This window comes from Aythya fuligula, chromosome 1 (assembly GCF_009819795.1).
Source record: "Aythya fuligula isolate bAytFul2 chromosome 1, bAytFul2.pri, whole genome shotgun sequence".
Classification (NCBI taxonomy): domain Eukaryota; kingdom Metazoa; phylum Chordata; class Aves; order Anseriformes; family Anatidae; genus Aythya; species Aythya fuligula.
Genome location: NC_045559.1, coordinates 151,286,684 through 151,310,181, shown reverse-complemented (window position 1 = coordinate 151,310,181; position 23,498 = coordinate 151,286,684). Strand labels below are relative to the sequence as shown.

The following is a 23,498-nucleotide window of genomic DNA, read 5'->3' as shown; positions in this document are numbered from 1 at the left end:
TGCAAAACTTATTGCCTCTTTTAAGAAAATCCATCTCCTCCTTTAGCTTGTCCATGCTCAGGAATAACAAATTCTACAAGCAACCTTGCATTTAAATGTTTATTGAGCAATGAACCTTCAGGGAATAAATACTACAGCAGGAATTCACCAAGACTCTCTTAGGGCTTGACAGCCCAGACAGCCATTGCACAAATCTTTGTTAGCCCTGCCAACACTTTTTTTTTTTTTTTTTAATCAAAGGAATTACAAATTTCTTAATCCTTAGGGTTACTTTTAATGACTTAGAAAGGATCAAGAGCTGCTTAAAACTGTATTCACATTACAAGCAGGCAGTAAATTTCAAGCTACTAGTCAAGCTTGCTGTCACTCCATGTGAACAACGCCACAGAGAAGAGGCTCAGCAAAATTTGTGCCCATGTTCTTCAACGAATTTCAGAATACGGAAAGTGGTCTGAACCTCCCTGATTTTAGAGGTCTCTTCCCTGTTTCCCAGACAGATGACTCTCTGGTCATGCAGAACCTCTGGAGGCATCATACATGTGCTGAGCAGCAATCCTAGCTAGGACTCCTTTATCTTTAGCTTACAAAATTGTTTCTTTCTTTGCTTTTTCAGCACACAGAGTAGGAATCCAACCTCCAAAGTTAGGACTGCCTGCTAAAATGGTATCACAGTCATTAACATAGCTTCCAAATTCCCCCGACTCCTCTCCCTGGCTCTAGGGAGTCAACACAATTACTGCAAAGCATATGCTGTGTAAAACTACTAAGGCAGTATGAAACCTCATAAAGTAATTCACTAACGATTCAGGCTAGACTATGATAGACTGAAATCTCTATGTCATGAAAACCCTCCTCTTTGACTCTGTGGCATAAAGTGAACGTGGCAAAAAGGCCAGATCTCCAAAACAAAATTCTAGCGGAGCTGGCAGAGTGAAAGTGCCTGCAAGATAAAGAGACTACAAGTGAAAAATGAAAACATTTTGTTTTAAATTTCTGAAACCATAGAAACCGAAGAATGAAATAAAGACTGCCTGTTACTTTATTTTTCTCTTATGTGATTCCTACCTGCAACGTTCAGACCTATGAATGCACTGAAGATAAGCACAAAATTGTATCTGGTCAGTTTGAGAGATCAAATAAAAGAGATGTCTTTTATGTCAAGAAGTGGGGGAGTTATGGATGAATAGAGGGAGTTCTTCAAGAAGGAGAAGAAGCTGTCTGGGTCTCTGCCACCTTGATACAGCCCTGCAGAACCCTCCAGTCCATGAAACCACAGGAAACACAATTCCCACAGAGACATCGCCCCATAGTGTCAAGGTGCTTGTGGTTTCTGTGCTAATCTCGTAAGAAATGTCATTAAGCAGTATCACTTCATCACGGCTATGCACGAGGCCTTTCCAAAAGGTGCCTGAGTCCTCCTTGATAACTGCTGTCATTTACGACATTATTGGCATCCAGTGCATCGATAGGCCTCCATGGCCCCGACCAGCCTCACATGGGCCTCCCTCCACTGGTGGCTCTGAAGGGCCATCCCAGTCCTGCTGTGTGTCATCACCTTGCCTTGTCTGGGACTGTTTGTGGACCTTGCTACCAGTGCCAGGCTCTGCTCAGCCTGTTCAGACTCTGGGGAGCTGTGTGCTGGTGGCAAGGACACTGTCCATCCTATGGCTCCCCTCTGTGAGGCTAAATGGCTGGTGAAAGGCAGATTTGGGCTGACCAACAGCAGGAAGCTGGGATGAAGCTCAAACTCACGAGGCTGGGCAAGTGTGGGATAATCAAGCCATCCCTGAGTAGTCCCTTGGCTGGGAACAGGGCTTGGGGATGAAAACATGGGTTCCTTGAGCAGCCTAGTAAGGTGGGAAAGAGGTCAAACAGCCCCGGGGCCTTACTGGGGTGGATGAGGGCTCAGAGCTCCCCCAAGGAAACTCCAAAGGCTGGAGGGGTGTTAAGCCATCCTGAAGACCAGTTGGGGAGGAGAATCTGGCCCCCTCAGTAGAGCCCATGTTAGTGGAAGGCCATATTTGAGGTCCCTCAGAGCAGGTCTCCCCAGGATAGAAATCAAGGCACTCAGGGGTCCAGGCTGTCCTTGAGCAGCCTTAGAAGCTGGGGAGAAGAATCAGGCCACCCTGAGGAGTACCAGAGGCTTGTGGTTGGAGGGGCTGAGGTGGTATCTGTGAGAAACCAGGCAGGCCTGGAGGTTTCAAGCCCTCCCTGGGCAGTCCCAGCAGCTGGGGTGATTCAGGCTGCCCCATAGTAGCCCTGAAAGCTGTGTAGGGTCAGGCCCTGGGTAGTCAAGGGGATCACAGTGTGTTGGCCAAAAGAAGGCCAACCTAGCTTGGGGGTCAAGCCACCCCTGAAGTAGGGGTATGCTCACCTCTGATGTGCCTTGGAGGTTTTCTCTGCCACCCCTAAGGAGCCCCAGAGCTTGTGCAGCTGGGTGTGGGGATGAAACAAGGTGCCCCATCGAACCCCATCCTGGGTCCCCTATATCCATGGCTGCTCCCAGCTTCAGGGCTTCCCTGGGGTGCTTGACAACCCCTGGCCGACAACTCTTGACTCTTACAGGTGAGTCTTGCATGAGGGATCTTCACAGTCAAGATTTTTCTGTGGGTACTTAGTGGAGAGATGCATGGTGATATTGACTTGGCTGACTCCACAGATGAATTTCTGTCTCTCTCAGTGTGTTGAGCAGAATGCTGATAGAAGCACAGACTGTTTACAGAATATATAACAGGTACTTCAAAGACTTCTCCTGGCTTTGAGCTCTTCAGTCACAGTCTTTTGTGCATAATGCATTTCATGTTCTATAAACCTGATACAATATAGTCCTTATTAGATAAAGGAAGGAGAATTACAATTACTCCACGTTTCTCTCTGAGTTATGGGTTAAAAATCAGATGATGACACAATAGCTTATGATTCCCAAATTTGGAATTACTTTACAAGACTAGAGTATCTCCCCTGAAAGGAAGGGATCGAGGAGGAAATTCTCAGCATCAAAAACTGCAGTTCCTCGGGATCCCTTCAAAATAATTAGAACATATTGCCCAGTATTCCAGCGTCTTCTAAACCTTCTTAACTTTGTGCATATTAATAGCTTTAGTAACTGAGACAGCAGTGCATACTTAGAGCTACAACATTACAAACATGCTTGCAGACTTGCAGATTTAAGGTTTTATTTTTTTTTCCAAACCTGTGTACACTTTAATTTTTCTAGATACTTAATTTTTGCAATTTATTTCTGTAAATCTGCCATTTCTTTAGCAATGGTGATGTTACCCTCTTGGTGTTTTTGAAACATTCGATAGTAACTATGTACGATCCTGATCTGTTCAATATCTTCCTTTTCTTGTTAGAAATGAAAATTTACTGTTCACGTGCAGTACCCATTTAAACTAGACTAGGTAAAAAGACCATTAGTAAAACCTGTCAGTCAAATTGAGCCATAGCAAAAGCAGGAAACGTCATGTGCAAAGGGATGATGGTTAGCATTCCTGAGTTTTTTTTTGTTTGTTTGTTTTCTTTTTCTTTCTTTTTTTCAGTCCCGTCCATATGCGAGAGGTTTTGCCTTAGCTTCATGTGGAAACTGGCACGCATCAGGCCGTTTCTCAGCGCATCGAGCCCTCCATGCGCCAAGCTGGCTGTGAAGTTTCTCTTCGCTGCGGCGCCTCTGTGTAATCCCAGCCAGCTTCCCTTTGCAGCGGTGGGGGGGATGCTTTGAAGTGCCGCCGTAGGTGGCTGCCCGTGCCGCAGCCGGGGCCTGCAAACACGGTTTCTGCTGTGGAGCAAAATGAAAACGCCGTGGTGCTGCCGTGGGACTGTGTACTTGGTGGATGCCGGAGGAACTGACGTCAGGTGCCTCAGGATATCGTCCTGCACGCTGTCCTGGTGGACGTCTCCGTACATCTGATCCACCACGTGCAGAGCCCACGGTGAAGGGCTGCGTGTTGCAAACCTCCCTTCTGCTCTCGGTCCCGTCTGCTGGCTTTCAAAGACTTCCCAGGCGTGCTGGGAATCTGCTGCGTCCCCTTGGCGGCTGGTTGTGAACGTGGTGACCTCCTTCAGGCACAACGAGAGCGGTTTTCTTGCAGCATTTCCACCTGCGTGGCTCTGATAGGCACTGTTAGCACAGCAGAGAGAATGCTTGTATAAACAGAGGCCACTCTGTGCAGATTTTATTTTAATCGTAGCTGGGAGGAAGGAGAGAAGCCCTGCAGCTGAACTACAGCATGCAGCAGGGGTGCGCGACCATTTTCCCTTCTGCCCCCACGCAGCCTTCCCCAGCACTGCTACAGCAGGCTGAGACAGCCATGCCAAAACCACGAGGCCACGATTTTCACCACTTTGCCTCCTCCAAGAAGGGGGGAAGATAACACTAAGCCCTGGGACCCCTTCCTCAGAGCCCCTTTTCGGGCCAATCCAAAGCGGGGGCCGCGATTTCAGCCGGCAGCGAGCCCGGAGCGGGAGGCACACGAAACCGTGGCGCAAGGGGGGGGGACCCTGGGGATGCTCCCAGCGCTGCAGGGAGCTCAAACCCGGGGCTGGGGCTCCGCCATCCTCCGCCTCCCTCCTCTCCCTCCCGGCCCCGCCGCCTGCCGTGGCCGCGGGGATTGGCTGCGAGCGGCCCGGCCCCGGCCGGGTGAAAGGGTGGTCGGGCGGGGCGGCGGCCGACATGGCGGCGGCGCTGGGCGGCGCGGCGCGGGGCCGGCTGCGGGCGCTGCTGGAGGTGAGAGCCGGGAGCCGGGGGCTGTGAGGGGGCAGGGGGTGTCCCCGCGGTCATCAAGGGTTTGGGGGTGTACCCCGAGGGTTTTGGGGTGCTGTGGGGTTTGGGGGTGGTGCTGCGGGGCTGCTCGGGCAGCAGCGCTTGCAGAGCGCTAGGAGCCCCGTTTGGGGTCGGGCTGTGGGTGACCCGCTACGAGCAGGGTGCGTGGTGGAGCCTGGCTGCTGTGTGCTGCTGAGGTTGGTGGAGGTGTCTCTGTGCTTTCATTTTTCGTAATTTATTTTTTTTTTTCCTGCTGGAGGGGTTGTGTGCTGTGCCTCTCTGCTTCTCTCCTCTCCCTCGGTTAAAGAGGAGCTTATCAAAACTGAGGGATACATCATAATGAGAACAACGCTTTAATTGCTATAAAGAGCATGGTTCTCTGTTATTTTTTACTTGCACATCTTAATTCATAGCAAGGGGTTATTCCTTCCTGCAAACGTGCTGTTTCATATCCACCTATTCCTCCGTATAGCTGTGGCTCTTTCAGCTGTCACCTCAAGCTTTTTAGTGGCATTCTCCTCTTATTGGTCCTGGAAATGCGAGAAGCCCATTGCAGATCTGTGCTAATGTTTCTGGTGAAGACTTTAAACATTTAGAAAGCCTTAAGCTACGATATCTCTGCTGAGGCAGTCGCTGCTTTCTGCTCTATTACTCCTGCAGATTGCTTTGCTTTGCTTTAACAGACAGACGAGATTATTTTGGATAAGAGCAAGCCGCAATATCACACTGCATTGTGTAACAGTTATGTGAAACTCACTGCTTGACAGAAAGGAAAAGTGGTGCAAAATAGCTCTGCTTACAGTAGGAAGAGTCTGGATTTTGCACAAAAAGGAAATTTTGTGTAGAGGTCTGCAAGTTCAAGTGGAGGAGGGAGGAATAACTTGCAGAATTATTTTTCTCTGTATGGTTCTGGGATAGGTGTCTCTTTAGAAATGTAACTCCTAAACTATACTGTAAGGAAGTCATCACATGTTTTCAGGGATCATGTAACTGTATGGGGTTTACATAGCAAGGTTTTGGTAGCAGGGAGCTGCAGGGGTGGCCTCTGTGAGCAGAGCCCAGCAGCTGCCCCGTGTTAGATCAGAGCCAGCCCCAGATGGCTCCAAAAGGGACCCGCTGCTGGCCAGAGCTGAGACAGTGAGCAGTGCTGGCTGGACCTCTGGGAGAGCAGATTTAAGGAAAGGAAAAAAAAAAACACCACCACCACCACCAAAAACACCCACAGACAAATAAAACCAGCTGTACAACAGCAGTTGGGAGAGTGAGGTGTGAGAAGCAGCCCTGCAGCCCCCAGGTGAGTGCAGCAGGAGGGCAGGAGGTGCTCCAGGCAGGCAGCAGCAGTTCCCCTGCGTCCTGTGGAGAGGCCCCTGGTGGAGCAGGCTGTCCCCCTGCAGCCCATGGGTCCCACATGGAGCAGATCTCCATGCTGCAGCCCGTGGAAGTGGTGGATGTTTGAGGTGGATGGGGGAAGGTGTTTTTCATTCACTTCTAGTTTCTCGTTGCTCTAGCCTGTGATTAGTAGGCAATAAATTATATTAATCTCCCTTATGCTGAGACAGTTCTGCCTGTGGCAGTAATAGGATAGTGATCTCCCTGTCCTTATCTGAACTCAAAAGCCTTTTTCCATCATATTTTCTCCCCCTTTCCCTTTGAGGAGGGGGAGTGAGAGAGTGGCATGGTGAAGCTCAGCTGCCAACCAGTGTGAAACCACCACAGTAACAGCAGTGGTTTGTGCTGCAAGGGCAGGTCAGCTTGAGAAGGGGTTAAAGACCAAAAGGATTTACTTTACCTAGGTATTTTTTTGTTGGGAAACATGCAGAGCGCACCTGTGGTGCTGTGAAAGTGTATGGGGGAGAAGTTTCTTAAACAACAAGAGAAGTTTGGGAGTGATTGGAGATTCATTTGGAACTAGCAGAAGACTGATGCTGTTTTTAGTACCTGTATATTTGTGTGGAAGACATGCTTCTTCCACTAAATAGTCCAAGGACTTTGATGTCAGTCCTTTGGAGTGTCCCTGTGAAAGGCCAGCTGTGCCTCCTTTCTTCTAAGGGATCAAGGATGTGATACCTGACTGCATCACTGTAAATGGTATAGAAATGTTTCATGAGTGACACTTTGTAGAACAGAAAGCTACCTAGTAGCACTTGTGCCTTATGTAACTGATGTGGGTTTTTTTTAGCCTTTATTATCTGTGCAGGAAAGTCACCTTCAAGTTGTCGGTAACTGGAAAACATTCAGTCAGGTTTGCATGGGAATTGCTTTCCTAGATTCCTGTATTCTTTGCTGACATAGGCACATGCTACCGTTTAAATCTTCAAACTGGTAAGGGCTCCAAGCACATTAGTGTGTGGGTGTGTTTTTTTCTTTCTAGGGCTAGTAGCTGGCCACTTGCCCTTGGCTTCTTTACTCTCTTGTGGAAGTCAGTGAAAGAATTGAGAAAGGGCAGAGAAAAAACATGCAACTGGAGATTTAACTAATTACTGTGTTTCTAAGCTTAATGCTTGTGTGTTAGATTTTATGCAGATCTAATTCTGTGTAACTAAAACTTCCTTTTGAGTGCTTTGCACTTCTGGAACTGGGAGAAAATCTGGTCTTGAAAGGAGGTGGTAGTTACTGTATGAGGCTGAGAGATGGCTTTAGATATTGCAGTTTCAAAACTCTTCTGAGAAAGCTGTCAGGCTAAAAGAATGGAGGAGAAAGTTATAAATAATGTGCATTGTGAAATCTGCTGACACGTGGATTTTTATCAGTATAGATCAGTTTGGAGTGGTTCAACCAACCATTCAACTAAATGTATGGAAAGTTTCTGTGCTCTGATAAGTTATCTGAGCATTCACTTTTTTTTTTTAAGTCCTAGAAGTTACCTGTACAGTGGGAGCTCCTCTCTCTTTTTTGTGGGATTTTTTAAAGCATGCTGTTAGTCCAGGGAGATGTTTTTCCCCCTTGTTTGTGAGCACAGAAGCATTAGGCCAGAGGGGATAGCAAGGTTGGGATCATCGTACATATAGGAAGGGAGCCAGAATGGTCACTAATTTGGGGAGATGAATGTTGCCCTACAGTTGTGGAGCTCAGGGATTGTTTCCAGTATATAAACTACAGACTTTAGGTCTGTAAGTACTCTTAAAGAAGTTCACAGATCAAGATTTCTGTCTTTAGTCACTTTGCTTCCAGGAGTAGCTGTCTGGATCCTGCAGGCCAAGCATGCTGTGCCGTCTGCTGTGGGTGAGACTTTTTTTTTTTTCTGGAGAAAAAGTTAAACTTCATTAAAGTTTACACCAGGTTTAAAAAAAAATAAAAAGTCTTGCTCTGAGATTTTTTGTTTGTTTGTTTTTATTTGCTTTTTTTTTTCTGTCCAAACTTTGCATTGGTGGTTCTTGCATCATTGTTATGGTGCTGGGATCTCTTTCACAGGCTCTAGCCTTGTTGGAGCTGTTTAAGCTGGTGCTGTGAGAAACTGTTCCAGCTTTCTGCAGCTGTTAGGTTTTGATCGCGGGCCATAGCTTTTCAGCTCCTGTCTCCTTCCAGCTTGACCCAATGCTGCTATTTGAGTATCTAAGTGGATAAACAGGACAGAAATCTGGCAGAGAACAAATTTTCCCCGCTCTTTGTGAGTATCTTTTCAGCTGGACGTATTCCCTAGTTCGATTCACCATGTGACTGTACAAACTTCTGTACTGGCACAAGGGAGAAGGTACTTGGGTGTAGGAGTGACTTAGTTTTTAAAAATAGCCTTGGGTGTTAGGAGTTCCCTTGCTTGTAGCTTGCCTGCTGTGTTGGCAGACATGAAAATTGGGTTTCCTCTCTGCCTCCTGGAATAGCCAATGATTCTCAGACCTGAGAGTGAAAGAGCTGCATGTATTATAATGCAGTGGACCTTACAGAACATTGTGCGGTGTTTTTGTTTGTTTGAAGCTGGCTTCAGGAGGATCTGCTTGTAGTTACAAGTGTTTTGCTGTTCAGCACTTTCTGAGAGAGTACAAAGGAGGGAAAGCGCTTGATTAGTAGGGGGAGGAAAGCATTGTTATGGCTGCTTTCATGGTTAAAGGATATGTACGATCTTGTATTAACAAGCTAGACATTTCAACCTTACAGATTAAAATTCTTGCAGACATGTAGAAGCGTCTGCTTTCTATATGTTGTATACATAATCTGTCAAGGGATTGTCAAGTGAGTTGAAAAAGAATCAGAAAAGTTGCTGTGTAATAAAATAGGGGAGATACTACGTCTTCTTCATGTTCAGGATTACTCAGAAATACTTATGGCTAATGGGAAATATGCTGGAAATGCAGAGGTGTTCCTCTACCGAATACACCTTCAAGTCTTAAACTTGAATCTCTGAAACCGTAGGGGCACAAATATATCTTGGTAGGATCTCTGGCAGAAAGCAAAAGGAGGAATTAGAATATGAAAAGCAAGTGTGCTGCTCTAGCTGTTACTGTTGGGCACTGCTTACTGTATCTTCCAGTAAGGCTAAAATGTACACGCCTGCCATTGCTAGATGTATTAAAGCAAACCTTGGTGTGTGGAGCTTTTCCTCTCTGAAATCCGGAACTCCATCTCCATTTTGACTCGGAGACTTCTCTGCCCAGGCGGCTCAGTAGCAGCAAGGTATTTACCAGATGACTTGTACAACAGGGAAACATCCTCCCTGGATAAGGGACGTCTTGAAAAACACACACAAGTCATCTATAAATAATAAGTTAATTATTTTCTATTTTGTTACTGTGTGCCATGTCCTTAAACCACCACCTGAGGAGGTTTCACAGGGCTGATTTGGGGCCCTGGGAGATTCTCTGTCGGGCCTCAAAGCTGAAGTGAATGTGCCATTGTACAAATCACTGCGTACTTTGATTTACATTGAATTATTTTAGGGCTAGTATAGCTGTTCAGGTCAAAAGTCAGTTTGGCTGTTGTGTAATTAAACAGTAAAAGCAAGATGTGTTTCCAAAATACCATCCTAGCATGATGTATTAAGTTTAGGTGGTACAGTTTTGGTAGCAGTGGGGGCTGCAAAGTTCTGGTGCCTGGAGCACCTCCTGCCCTCCTCCTGCACTGACCCTGCTGTCTGCGGGGCTGCTTCCCTCACATTTCCTCACCCCACTCTCCCAGCTGCTGTTGCACAGCAGTTTTTTTTCCCCTTCCTTAAATCTGTTCTCCCAGAGGTGCAACCAGTGTCACTTATTGCCTCAGCTCTGGCCAGCAGCAGGTCCCTTTGGAGCTGGTTGGAGCTGGCTCTGCTCTGACGTGGGGCAGATAGGGAAGAGCAGATCCCATAGGGGTGGGAAAATCAAAGCCAAGCTCCTCAGTCCGGAGCTGAGCTCTCGTAAATAAAAAGCACTAGTCTGTAGCCTTGAACTTTCAAGAGTCAAAATGTTTATCAAATTGAGGTAACCAGTCGCGACAGAAATAGATTGTAATAGATATGAGCTGCCCGAGTTTGGCAAGATAGGAAAAAGTCATTAGGTCCGTACTCGACTGAGGTTTGAGTTCTGGGATTTCTTTTTTTTCCTCAGCATCTTGGCTAATGTTGAATTGTGTGGTTTCCATCACTCTCGTAATAGAGGGAAGTGGGCACAGCTAAGCTGGTGCTGAATGAGTTAAATAACGAGGAGCTGTGCATCAGAGATCAGTGATGGCTGTGGAAACCCACTTAGGCCACTTCACAGCTGCTTTTTTCTCTTCTTTCCTTTTGAGGAGGGGCACCGGGGAAAGATGTGGTTAGAAATCAAGGTAGGTTTGGATAGAGCTGTTGTGATAGAGCTGTTGCTCCTGCGTGCTGCTGGATGCAATAGGTTTTTCAAAAGGCGTGCCTACTGTTTGCTGATAAGCTGCCTGCGAAATGAAGTGACAGATGTCAGCGGTTAAGTTGTGCCTGACTTTTCTTCTAACGCTTGAGCGCTTGCCAGAGTGTGGGAGACTGATCTAAGCTGTTTTTTTTCATCTGGAAGGGATTAGCATCCACCCGCTCCTTACTGGGGGAGTGTTACAGCCAGGCTATGCGCTGCTGCGGAGATGGAGCTTCAGGGAAGGTGCCGTCTGGGTCCCTCCTTCTGTATTTCTGCCTTGCCTGGGGTGGTGTGGGTGAGGTTTCTTCTTCAACAGGCAATTACTAAGAACTACAAAACAAGACAGGTAGGACAACGGGCAGTAAAACCTAGAAATCCAGTAAAAAGGAATGCTTTCTCTGGATGCTGGTGGCTACAGTATGAGGAGCTGTTTTGTGTAAGTATAATGACCTACATCGCAGGCTAGAAGAGCAGTTCAGCTATGAAGGTATCGTGATGTATAAATCTCAGCTGTACTCTTAAACATGATGGGTTATCCCTTGTTCTGTAAAGTATCCCTGGAGCACGTGTGGATTTTGGGAGACAGCCACTTACTTCTAGACTGGCTTGGCTGATTTTGAGAGTTTTGGTGCATCTTTTAGATGAACCTAACTATAGAGGGAGCCTGGGAGCCCAGAGGTAGGTGGCAGCTGAGTAGCTGTCTCTTTGCAGATGGCGCTTTGCAGTGTTCCTCTGTGGCCCTAGCCATGCATTATTTACAAAATAATTAATTGCTTTTAAATACACACCCAATCGTTCAGTGGCTAGGAGCAGACCTTTAAGGAGAATCTTCCTGAAGTGGGTTCTAGAGTAAGCAAGCTCTTAAACCTTTGTGTGTAGCAGTACAGATGCACAGAAAATAGGAACCTTCCCCCACACCCTGTCTTTCCAAAGCTGTGAATTAGAGCGAGATGCTTCCCGTTTGGCTGAGCTGAGCAATAGACTTGATTTGGCTTTGGAAGTTACCCCACATGTATTCAATTCAGGGCACTGCAAGTGATGTGTCTGTGTAGGAGGTAGCTAAGTTTTCTAACACAGCATCGTAACTGGTTTAGGCTAGTACAAGATTTTTATGTGAAAACTGTCTGATTCTGTAGTGTAAAGCATGGCTGAGTGCAGTTTAGTCTTCAAATTTTTTTTTTAATTGATCAACTGCTTAACTTTTCTGTATAAAATCTTTAGGTTTATGTAGCGATTTTTTCAAGGCATGGCTTAAATTCTGAAATTTAATGCTAACTGTACTTTTCCCAACAGAGTTTTTCCTTTCACTCTCCATCTGTGGCACAACTTTTCTGTCTTCTCATGTACGTTCAAAGCTAGCTTTGTATGAAAGGTGTTCACAAGAAAGTTCAGAGGCTTTGTGCCTTCCCCCAGCTAACTACAAGTCTTTAGGTTAGTCCCTCTGACCATTCAATTACTTTCTTCAGTGGCTAATAACTTGATGGAGATTTTCTGGCGCATCCTATATGACAAGGTTCAGGCTGTTTGCGGTCCACTTCTGTCTGTAGGGTCTGGGAGGAGGGACTGTAGGGTCTGGGACTCAGCCACCTAACTGCGTGTACTCTGCAGCAGGAGAATGTGCTCTGCTTCTGCTGCCACAGCTGACCTTGCTTCTCCCTCTGATGGGATCTAGATAACAATAAGGTCGCTGAAGGTGCAAGCGTCCTGCCAGGAACTTGGAACAATGGCCAACTGATGGCTGTGGTTGCGGTTGGCAGAATTATGATCCCAACTGTGTTTTCCCTCTTCAGAGCCTGAAGCAGCTCGTCCTATTGCATCCTCAGATGAAGAATAATTAACATCTGAAAACAAACAACCAAAACACAACTTCTAAACCTCCAATTTTGATTCTAGCACCTCTAGTATAACTTGCTTTTCGCGTTATTTTTCTGGATTTCATTTTTCGAGGTTGGACTTGAGAATTGGAGGTTATTGGTGGTGTATCATCAGGGACTTGTAAGGTGATGGAGTGACGTGGGAATGCTCTAGATGAGGGTGGGAAGATCCTGTTGCAAAACAGGACCAGTGTGGCTGTTGAAAGATAAAGAAATATAAGCCTCGAAAAAACCTCTCTCATCCTTAGACCGCTGTCATGATGGGGTTGTGGTGGGGAAGACTGGGAGCCAAACCAGCATCTGAGGTTGCTTTTTGCTGTGTGAATGCTTGTGGGGGGGAGGCAGATCCTTAAAAGATTCTCTCTGCTTTGTGGGGGAATGCAAGGAGGGGCAGGGAAGAATAAGGAAGAGTTTCCTCAAGATGTCAGTATATGAACTGTTTCTGTCTTCCTGGCATACAGTAGCAGGAGAAGAAATGTTTAACTCCCTCTCTCTTCTGCAGTGTGAAACGCTCTGTTCGAGACGGTACCTTAAAACATCCCATAAGCTGTATTCAGCCACGTATGATCCAAATGAAAAGGTGAGTAGCCTGGTGCATGGTTTCCCTCTTTAATGCTTTACTGTATCACTGATGTTTGGCTTTCAAAGCTATCCTCTCCCCTGTGCTGTTGCTGACAACAGCAGTTCTCCCAGTGAACCCCCTGTGCTATCACTGATTTAGTTGCACATTCTTCTTCAAATCAAAGTTTCTTTCAGTATATTTGCTGGGATTGGATATTATGTCAAGTGCATGTCTTGGTTGGAGAAGTGATTGTGAGCTTGGGAAGGGTATGTACTGGCCTGAACAAGTTACAATTTTGACACAACTATTCTTAATGTTTTATGTGGTGTGGGAGGTGCAGGCCTGTTAAAACTATTGTAAGCTAGACTATCTAAACACAGTTCTTAAAAACAAACACCAAAAAACCTGTGTGCATATATATATATTTATATATGTTTATATAAATGCAGTAGTTGCAGCACATTTGTTAGATGGTCTGATGCACCTTGTCCAAATCCAGCTTGCTACTCACGTGCAGGGGTGAGAGCTCCAGAGCCTGGATGAAGATGGCTGTGTAAGGCCTGCAGAGCATGCTACATCCTCATTTTGGAGGCGGCAGCAGGAACATGGGTTTGCCTGAGCTCTCTGTCAGACTCGCTGACAGACTCGTGCAGTAGCAATCTCAATTTACAGTTACTAGCCAAGAAAAACTTTTCCTGTGGGAGGTTGTCTTGGCATGGCTTCTAAAGTAACACACTTGGAAAAATAACGTGGCTGAAGGTAGGCTTGTACTGAAGGGCAGGAATGCCAGCACTTCAGCATGCTTAGGCTTGCCCCGTATCTACCAGGGTAGGGGTGATTAACCAGGAGTGAAACAGTATTAGAAAACAGGGGGAGAGAAACCAGTGTGTGCCCAGAACCCTGGCTGGCAGGAAAAGTCTCCTGAAGAAATAACTCTTGACTTACCAAATGCTTCCTGTATTCTTAGTCTTTTTGCTTGTTCAAGGCCCTGTTCCTTTTCTAAAGGCACAATTATGTTTAGACAATGCAATCAGGTCTTTGGTTTATTTTAACTACAAGCCATGTCGCTCCAGCCAGTGGCTTCTCCAGGTAGCTCAAGGTCTTTCCTGCCTTCTCCCTTTGCTGCCTCCTGCACTGGTTTTGTAATTCCCAGACTGTGGTAGCAGGCTTTTGTAAGCTCATTAGTGGAAATGTCATAAAAAAGAACTGCCGCATGTTACCTGAAAGCAGCATGTGAATTAAATTTCTCTTTTTACTTGCTGGACTGGAGACTTGCTTTTTAACAGCAGGAATAAGAGCGGTTGTCTCCTGCTAGTAGTTGCGTTGCAAAATTGAAAATGTCAAATCTGCATAACAACTTGATACTGAAAGCCTTCTTACGATGTGATCATGCTTGGTTAATAAAACAACTATTACACCAAAAAATAAGTTGAAGCATTTGAATTGTTAAAGTTCTTAGTGCTGATTATGTTATTTATTTATTTTAATGTCCCTTCAAGGCTCTCTGCCTAAAATGTTTTAGGTTCAGGACCAAATTGTGTGAGCATACTGGAAACCTTGCCATTTTTTCACCAGGTTTTTTGTGCAGGTCCCCAGCTAAAAGAGCTCTCCAAACAAATCGCCCGTTCCTGTGGTGTTCTTGCAATATTTGTACCTCTGATAATTGAGCTTGCTCATCTTCTGATGGGATGTAGACGTGCCTGTGTGCGAGGTAGTGGTGCCCTTTCCTCACCGGGTCTGGCTGAGCTCGCCACGTAAGCTTGCTGCAGCTCTTCCCTTAATTTCTGTAGCCTTGCTTTCTGAATTTCTCAAATGCCTTGGTTTCTGTGTGCTGTTACCACGTGGCAGCATTCTTACACTGACCATGTGCTGCCAGCTCAGCCCTGACTTTGGAGAAGTGAATTTGGTCAAGGGCACCTTGAGTAGCTCTGTTTGTTACACCCGTCTGTCGATACAAATTCCCCTGGTGGTTCTACAGTTCCTCCCTCCTCTCTTACCTACACTTCACTCACCGATGATTGTGGGGGTAACACAGTGTCACTGCTGCACTTACAATACCCCCTCTTCCCCCTGACCATATGAAAGGCAGCTGTTTGGTGTAGGGGAGGGAGAATACTGTTTGGTACTGAACCTGCTGTGTTGAAAGTGCACCTGTGTGATTAGCAAGGCCAGTGACTGCAATAACTCTTACTCCCAGCAATGAGGTTTCTATGCTGAGCAACTCTGCTCCTCCCTCACTTCAGTTCTTAATAGAAAATTTTTGTCTAGGGTATAAGGCTGACTGGCTTCTGGCAGCTCGTTATCCCCTTCTTCAATGCTCCTATCATGCCTCTGAGGTGTATTTACAGCATTAAGTGCAATCTAATGCAAAAGGTGACTGAGGATTTCACATGCACACTAAGCATGACTTGCTGCCTTGTTGCAGCTTAATGCTGAGTGTGTAACAATGCCCTGATGGCAATTCAGGATTTTACCAGGTTCCTCACCTGACTTAGCTACACTGAGGGGCAAGGCAGGTACAACTCAGCAAGAGCTGGGAGAACAGCGAGGATAGGTTCCATCAGAGGGAAGAGGAAGAAAAAAGCAGAGACCTGGGAATCATGCCTCCTTTGAATATCTTCTGTGTATTCAAAAACAAGCCACTTGGGCACTTCTGGGAGTTAAGGTTGGTGCTGCTTCTTTGGCACTGCTTGCGAGAGTCTCTTCTATGGGCTGGTCTCCTGCATCTTCTGTGGGTGTTAGTGGAAATGGAGGAGAAAGTAGTGTGTTTCTGATGAGAGGAAAATTTATGGGGCGTTCATCTCTCAAGGTCTTTATTGTTCTTTTCCTTCCAGACTTTTGAAAAACTCCTTATTGCCAACAGAGGAGAGATTGCGTGCCGAGTAAGTATATAACCTTAAGGTTTTCTTTTTTTGTAGTTCATTCTTAAACTGTTTGTATTTTCAATATTGATAATTGTCACTTCTTATATGGTAGGTCATCAAAACATGCAAGAAGATGGGGATTAAAACAGTTGCCATACACAGCGATGTTGATGCCAATGCTGTAAGTACTGATGGAATGAAATAGATGGGGTTTCAACAAGGCTTGCAACTGTTTCAAAGGTTTGTTGCTTACCATGGGAGGCATGTTTGCACTTTCCAAGTATCTTTGCTTACGCCCTTTTTTTGTCCGTGTGCTTAAAAAGAGGGGAGATACCATGGGGACTGAGTGAGGGGAAAGGGAAGGGGGGGAACTGGACAAGTGTTTAGCACTGTTTTTCTGTGAACTCTCCCATGTTCTGCTCATATAAATGGTGTCTTGTTCTTTTGTTCTTTTCCTGGATTAAGCCAGGCAGTATCACCTGGTAAGTAGCTGCTCTTGTGCAGCAAGTGTAAGAGTGACAGTGAAACCAAAGTTTTGTTTTGCTAATGAACACAAAAGGCAATGAAAAATGGATTTTAAGAGATGGAGAACTTGGTATAAATTGTTCTGTGGCTGGTACGTTCAACTCATTGCTTTCCACTGGCCAGAAGAATGCTCTCACCTACCAGGTGTGCTGGACAAGTGTGCTGGAGCTGTTCCACTTGATGCTGATATTGAGGTGTCTGGATATTCAGTGGTGTGGTAGGAAGGTGGTAAAATGGGTCTCTAAACAGGGAAGGTACTTCTCTGGCTACTTTGTTGCTTCTTAGGTTTTGTAGTCTCTTCTCTAGTTTATTTTGGAAGTATTTTAAGTCTGTTGTAGCAAGAACAGAAAGTTAGTATCTTTTGTGCTCTCTCTGAGTGATAGGACATCCAGTATAGGCATACTTGCATATTCTTGTTGACTAAAATAACATCTTATTATTCTTTGCCTGCTGGACTAACGCAGGAGAAAGGTTTGGGGGTGCCTCCACGTTCTAGGATTGTTTATTGAAATCTGGAAGGGATCAGAAACCCCATGTTATGATTTCATGAAAGAGGTCCCTCAGACAAGTTGACAGGAAAAAATGTGTATTTTATGCTTGTCAGGGCTTGGTTTGCTCAGTGCTTGAAAAACTGAAGCATGATTTGTGCAATTTGTGAAATTTTAGTTAGGAGAACTTCGGTGTTTTCAGAATTAAGTGGAAGGGGAGAGCTGTTGGGAGTTGGACTTTGACACAGCTTTTGTCTGAGTCCTTTTGCAGTTCTATTCCTGTATCACCTGCTCAGTTCAAATAAATAGGCTGCAGGTAGAATAAGGGACTGAAACCAAATTTTTCTCAGATGAGTCGTATGCTCTACTACTGAATTTCTATGCCAAGTAATTATTTTTTTGAGGTGCACGAGGAATATACTTGGTCTGGATTTTAACTGGGATCTGCAACTGGGAGTATAGTAGCTTGTGGATGCTCAATGGACTGTGAAATGATTTCCTAATAGATGGGTGTCAGGCATTATGATAAATCATAATTCTTCTGGAAGCCAGGGGTTAAGTGGATGTGAATGCAAAGTACTCTGTATGATCTACGATCCCTCTGGTAAAACAGAAGCATGCTAATGGGTGCTTGTATTCCATCTTACATGTATATTATCTGCTGTTAGGATAAATGGATTTGCTGTTTAGCAGCTCTGCATAGCCTTGTTCACTGGCATGAATTCTGAAAATAGACTAAAAACCTGTTTAAAAAGAGAGCGTGTTCTTTTGCCAATCAGTAATAGACTCGGAAAATGAATTGGTCCCTCCAGTGTGTCTGGATGGCTTTATATTTATTGTATGGACACTGCTCTGAACTGGAGAATATGGAAAGTCTGAAAGTAATAAGTAAAAATTGAGATTGAAGAGTATAATGAGGGAATAAGAATGACAGGGAAAAGTACAGCTCATGACCTTAGGGAAGGGAGTACAAATAGCGCGTTACAAAGAGAATTGAAAATATAATAGCTGCTCTGCTTCAATCTACAGTGCCGTCTTTGCTTGAAAAAGTGTATAGGGACTCTAATTCCTAATAGTTCATAAGAAAAAGTAAATTCAAGCTGGTATCTCAGAAATGCAGTAATGTATTTAGAACAGTTCGTAAAGATAACCTGTTAAATGCTGACATTTTGTGCTGATGGACAAAGACGAGGCTCTAACAAATTCTACAAGGGTGAAATAGTGCCTGCTTAGCTGCGTTGAATCCTTACTTAGACCAACAAATCTGGCTGTGTGCACTGAAGAAGCTTGCAGTATTTAAAAGGAAGTGAGGGAGATTTTTAATCACACAGAGAAGTGTTTTAAACACATGGTAGTTTTACAGATATTACTTAGACTTAATACAATCGGATCCAAAAAATGTGCTTATGTCTACCGTACATCCTCTAATCACTTCCTTGGATGCTTGCACTGGGAAATAGTTTAACTAATGTCATCTATCTTAATGACTGGGAAATTTCCAGTAGTTCATTGTTGTGTGAATGACCTGGCTGTTGTGGTGATGTGTGTGGCTGCCAGTTTGGATGATCTGGATAGATGAGTCCAGAGGCCAATTTCTATGACCGTGTCACTTGTCATAAAGTAGTGACAAAAATGTTTTGTCCCATGTTTATTTTTGTTCAGGTTGCATCGACAGCTACCTTCTTGGTTATACCAGTGGTAGAAAGCTGTCAAACACTGAAATCAGAACTGGGAGCTGATATATCCTGCCAAATGAACCTCTGTCCCCATGTAGCTAGGAGAAACCCGCTTGCTTACTGGTGGGATTCTGTAAAAGATGTGACTCGATTTTTGTGCTTGACAGGATTAAGCCAGACTTCCCTCACTCTTCTAGGACTTGTATTGCAAAGGCAATGAATGCCATAGGCAACTACCATGATGATGATAGTCACTGAACCAAAGGCAGGTGTAAATTTAAAGGAATAAATTTGAAGATTGAACTAGCTACCCATCCTAAACTTATTTGTCTTTAATAGGGATGGTGGGACCCATTTTTAAGTGATGACAGGAGTACATGGGGTCTGTTTACAAAAAATATTTTTGAATAAAATGCATAAAACCAGCATGAATTGAATCAAACTTTCTGTTTTGAACTTAGAGCAACCTTTGGGATGAGGTAATAGTCTCTTAAAACAGCTGTGTAGCTTCTTACTAAAACATGGATAGCCTGATGCTCTTTCTACCAATTCATTCGTACAAGTAACTTTAGAAGGAGGGTAAGACAGTTTCTTCTATCTTCAGTTTCTTATGTCTCTGTCTTTCCCTTCTGTCACACTTGTTGAAAACAGAATTGAAATTGAAGCAGGGCTGCTTTAGTGTTCACATCTAAGAGGGGAAAAAAATAAACCCATAAATTATCTAGCAATTCAGGCTTCTCAGTAACAGCTTCTAGTTTGTTCCCTACCTAGTGTTGTATGCCTAAATGACCCTAGCAGGCATTTTCAATGGTATTTGTGTAGGAGTGATATATAGTCTTAAAAGTGTTGATCTTTACTCAAAAGATATTTTAGGGCACCCTAGTGAATAATCTTATCTTAAAGCTGTACTCTGATAGACTTAATTGATTTTTTTCTGTTGAATATATATTTTCTAATGTTAAAACTGTCTGAGATCTTTATGGAGTTTAGGGTTGAATGGAGGTGGTGGGAATAGCTGAAATACATTTAGACCTTCAGTGAAACTACCTGCTTTTTTGTTTTCTTCAGATTTAGTTTCTATGGCAAAAGTTTTGAATATTCTGTTAGCAATATTCGTTTTGACAAGGTGCTTTTATAGATTAATGAAAGGTAACTAGACTATAACAGTACAAAAGACTTGTGATCTCAAGAAATTAAAACTGTAGTAACTTGCGAGCAGGAAGCAGCAGTGAGGACTGGTTTAAATTGTGAATGTAGTAAAAATTGAACAGCCTGCTGAAAGCCGAATAGTATTTATCTGAAGAAGGGAAAAGTAAAGCATAAAATATTCTGAAAAACAGGCAAAGATCTGAAGGATTTCTGTAGGTTAAAAGCAGGAATTGTTATGGTGATAGGAAGGCGACATTAGCAAAGCTTAAAAGAAGGTAGGTGAATTCAGGAGCTTTTGGGTGCTTGTGTGTTAATGCAGAGTTGTAGGTAAATGGTATTAAACGGGATTGCATTACATTTATATTGCCCAGAGAGTGTGAATGGGAAAAAAGATCACGTCCAATATTATTTATGCTGTGGAAGATAAGTTGTTTCTTAACAACTGTCCAGAAATAAAATCAGTGTGGTGTGGGGAAATCAGTCTGGCAAAAAGGCTACTCAGATTCACAGAGAACACACTTGGTCAAGAGGTACTGCGTATATTCAGAAAAGTAGGTCATAATTGATGCTTTTTAAGTTCTTGAAAATCTTAACTAATACATTTTATTACACATGTTCTTTCCTACACTTCCCCAAAATAAGTTCATGCAAACTTGTACAAAATGCTGCTTATCCTTCAGTGTTCAACTTGTAAAACACTAATTCTTTATACTTGGATAGGTACAGTGGGGAAGGACCAATAGAATTTGGAAAAAAATATAATTCAAACATCCCGTGAAACTATTTTTGGGGTGAGAAAACAAGCAAAGAATTTTCAGTCAAAAAAAAATAATCGTATGTATTTTTTTTTCCCCCTGAACTGATTGGAATAGAGGGTTAAGATGAAAGAGCCTCCTCAACCATAAATGTAACACTGATGGTGCAAACATTGTCAAGGAAAGCTAGAGGACTATTGTAGTGCCTAATGTAATCAGCTAAAAGTATGATAAATGAAGAACAGGCTTTCACTAATTGGATCTGAACAAAAGAAGGTATAGCATAAAGCAGTGAATGAGATATAATTTTATTTGGCATTTTTTAACACAGCAGGGATTCTATAGCCATACGAAGCAATGAACTATAAATGACTGAAAAAATCCCATGGGAAAGTAATGTAAACTACTCAAACTTCATGGAGTATTAAACAACTAGTTTTACCTCTAACACAGTTTTTTTTTCTATCACTCACTTAAGACTTCAGGTGTTATTGTATTAAAAGGCCTCAAGCAAAGATATCTCCAAATTTTTGTAACTTTTGCAAGTCATCTTGTTCTGCTGGAAAATATAAACCCCAAAACAATGCAAGTGCCTTTTAGTGCTGTAAAATTAATTGCATGTAATTTATCTGTTCTCTAGAAACACTTTTCTTTGAAGGAAAACAAAACAATCAAACTATTATAGATTTTCAGTTTCTAGGTCCCAACTTTTGTCTTTTTTCCAAGCTTGAAATTTGAGGTAGTATTTCAGAAGAAAGTGGGGCAAAGAAACTTTTTTAAGGAAACTGCAAAGCTGATTAAGTTTGTAAGCTGCTATAGCAAGTCTGTGTTGAGGAGAATGAATTTGGATGAACAAGTTGAGCTTCTAACTGAAACAATAAAAGCATAACTTCGAAGATTTTTTCCTACAGCTTAGCAGAATGCAAATTCCTTTTGTTCCCAAGAAACCTACTTGGTAGAAATAAATATCTGGGGGGGACTTGGCAGTTTGTATTAATTTAGAAAGAAAAACAACCAAACGCCATAATTATATTGAAAGATGGAAGTTTATCCAAAACTGAGGAGTTCTCTTTACTTATAAGTAACTCACAGAGGTTTTATAGTTTAGACAAACTCTCACTTACTATTTGTTTTGCTGTTTACTTTTTTAAATATGCAAAACTATAATCTGTCATCTGCTCCAAAATTTAGAAATTTAAGCATTTTAACAGCTCACTGCCTCCCAATGGCACTTGGAGTCTGTGCTCAGATAACCCGAGGAGAGGAGATCTCGTTTGAGTACCTATAGGAAAAGCAAATACTAATATTAAGAATTGCTAATATTAATGCCTTGTTTAAATACGTTTCCAAGACTGGTGTCTAAAGTGCGTAGAAAAACATTCTTTGCCTCCATGTACTATGAACTTCTAGTAGTTGGTGGTGTTTCTCCTTTGCAAAATCATATTCTGCACTCTTCGGAAACATCAGGGGCAGGTTTGCAGTTGCTGTCCTGCTCTTCCTTCAATATTTAAGTACCTGGCTCTTGCATGTGTCCCAAAGGTCTTATGACCTTTGTAAGGAGGGCTTTTTAAGTACCAAGTTGATTTATTTGAAGGATCAATGCACAGATTAAAAATAACTTAGCATAAAGCTCATTTGGGGGAGGTGGTTGTCGGAAGGTGTACTGAATTGTCCTTGGGATAGGAAAATGCCAGAAGTTTGTTATGGCTTAAATATCCAGGTGGTCACTGCTGTAGAGAGTGGCTCTGTGGGTTAGCAGGTATTGTGGAGGATCAGGGCTGGGGCTGTAGGGTGTGGAGATTCATGCTGAAGACACGGTGTCCTTGCTGTCTGCCTTTTATCCCTTTTGGGTTGGTTTTAGTGTGGTACTGTGGACTCGGTGCCCGTTAGCGGTGGCTTGATGTGCTTGCTGGGCTGCGTCTTTTGGTTGAGCCTGGGAGACAGCCAGCTCATGTGCCTTGAGGCACCTGTGTGGTAAGTGAAGGTGGCCAAGAGATTAACTTAAATGCTGATGTACGCTTGCTTGAGGCTGCTGTGATTGCTAGCTTGCATGGCTTTGCCCTTCTGGGCACTTCCCTGACCTTGTGCTGAGCTGTTCTAGTGCTCTGAACGCACCAGACACCTTATTTGTCAAGTTAGTTAACGTTTTTTCTCCTGATTTGGTATGCTAAAATATTTCAGTGGAATGCCTGATGGATGCTGGAGCAGTTTGTGGAGGGAAGATGAGTTAGGTCAGCCATCAGTTAAGCTGACTGGTGCCGGCTGCAGGGCTGTGACCTGCGTGGAGAGGTGCACAGTCCTGGCAACCAGGCTGAGCAGGGCTGAAGTCACTAAGCTAGTCACTAGGTTGAAGCTCTTTGAGTGTCCTGGCTCTTTCCTGACTCCATCCTTCACCCAGGTGTTCAGTAGCACCCCTTTGTTCATGCAGATTCACTTCTCTTGCTCCTGTGGTTTGTGAGTCCCAGCTGTGCTGTGTGCTCTCTGCTGTGGTTGTGGGCACACAGAGGTATGATCTCTTTTCAGGCTGTATTCACGAGCAGTGCTGTTTGGTAATCTTATCTCATTTCTTATCTGTGTGGGTGTAAGCACTGGTTAGCAGGCTTTGTGCTGAATTTCCCTATGCAATTAGGACTTGTAGGCAAAGATAGACCCGAGGCAGAATTTTTAAGTAATGTTCACAACTGTGTGGGGAATGGCTTTGGCAGCTGTTTTCAGACTGTGGTGTCTATGAAGAGTAATTCTCTCCCATTCTTACATTCCTATCCCCTGTGTACCTTATACTTCTGTTAGCACCACTGTATATGCAGCCTTCTGGTAATTGGATCCAGGCTGCTTATATGTCTGAAAGGAGTTTGAAGAAAAGAAAGAAATGGGCATCAGTAAACTGATGTGACTGACTACAGGGCTTCATGAGGGCTACAGTTAATGCTCTCAGGGCACATGGTTGGGACCAGGAGAAAGGAGACTACCAGATTATCCTTTTGAGAGGCAGTATGGATTTAGAGTCTTAAGGTAAGTGTGTCCTTGATATCAGCTTCCTTCCCTTTTACCTCTTCC

The 23,498-nt window shown here is 43.9% G+C and overlaps 1 protein-coding gene across 1 annotated transcript in view; it reads left to right on the top strand.

The window, feature by feature from the left end:
• The first annotated feature begins 10,474 nt into the window (after positions 1-10,474).
• PCCA (propionyl-CoA carboxylase subunit alpha) overlaps positions 10,475-23,498 on the top strand; it is a 277,064-nt gene continuing 264,040 nt past the window's right edge. The window contains exons 1-5 of the mRNA XM_032202998.1: positions 10,475-10,492; positions 10,865-10,984; positions 12,925-13,002; positions 15,819-15,866; positions 15,961-16,029. Of these exons, the coding sequence (XP_032058889.1) occupies positions 10,475-10,492; positions 10,865-10,984; positions 12,925-13,002; positions 15,819-15,866; positions 15,961-16,029 (333 nt within the window). The remainder of the gene's footprint in view (positions 10,493-10,864; positions 10,985-12,924; positions 13,003-15,818; positions 15,867-15,960; positions 16,030-23,498) is intronic.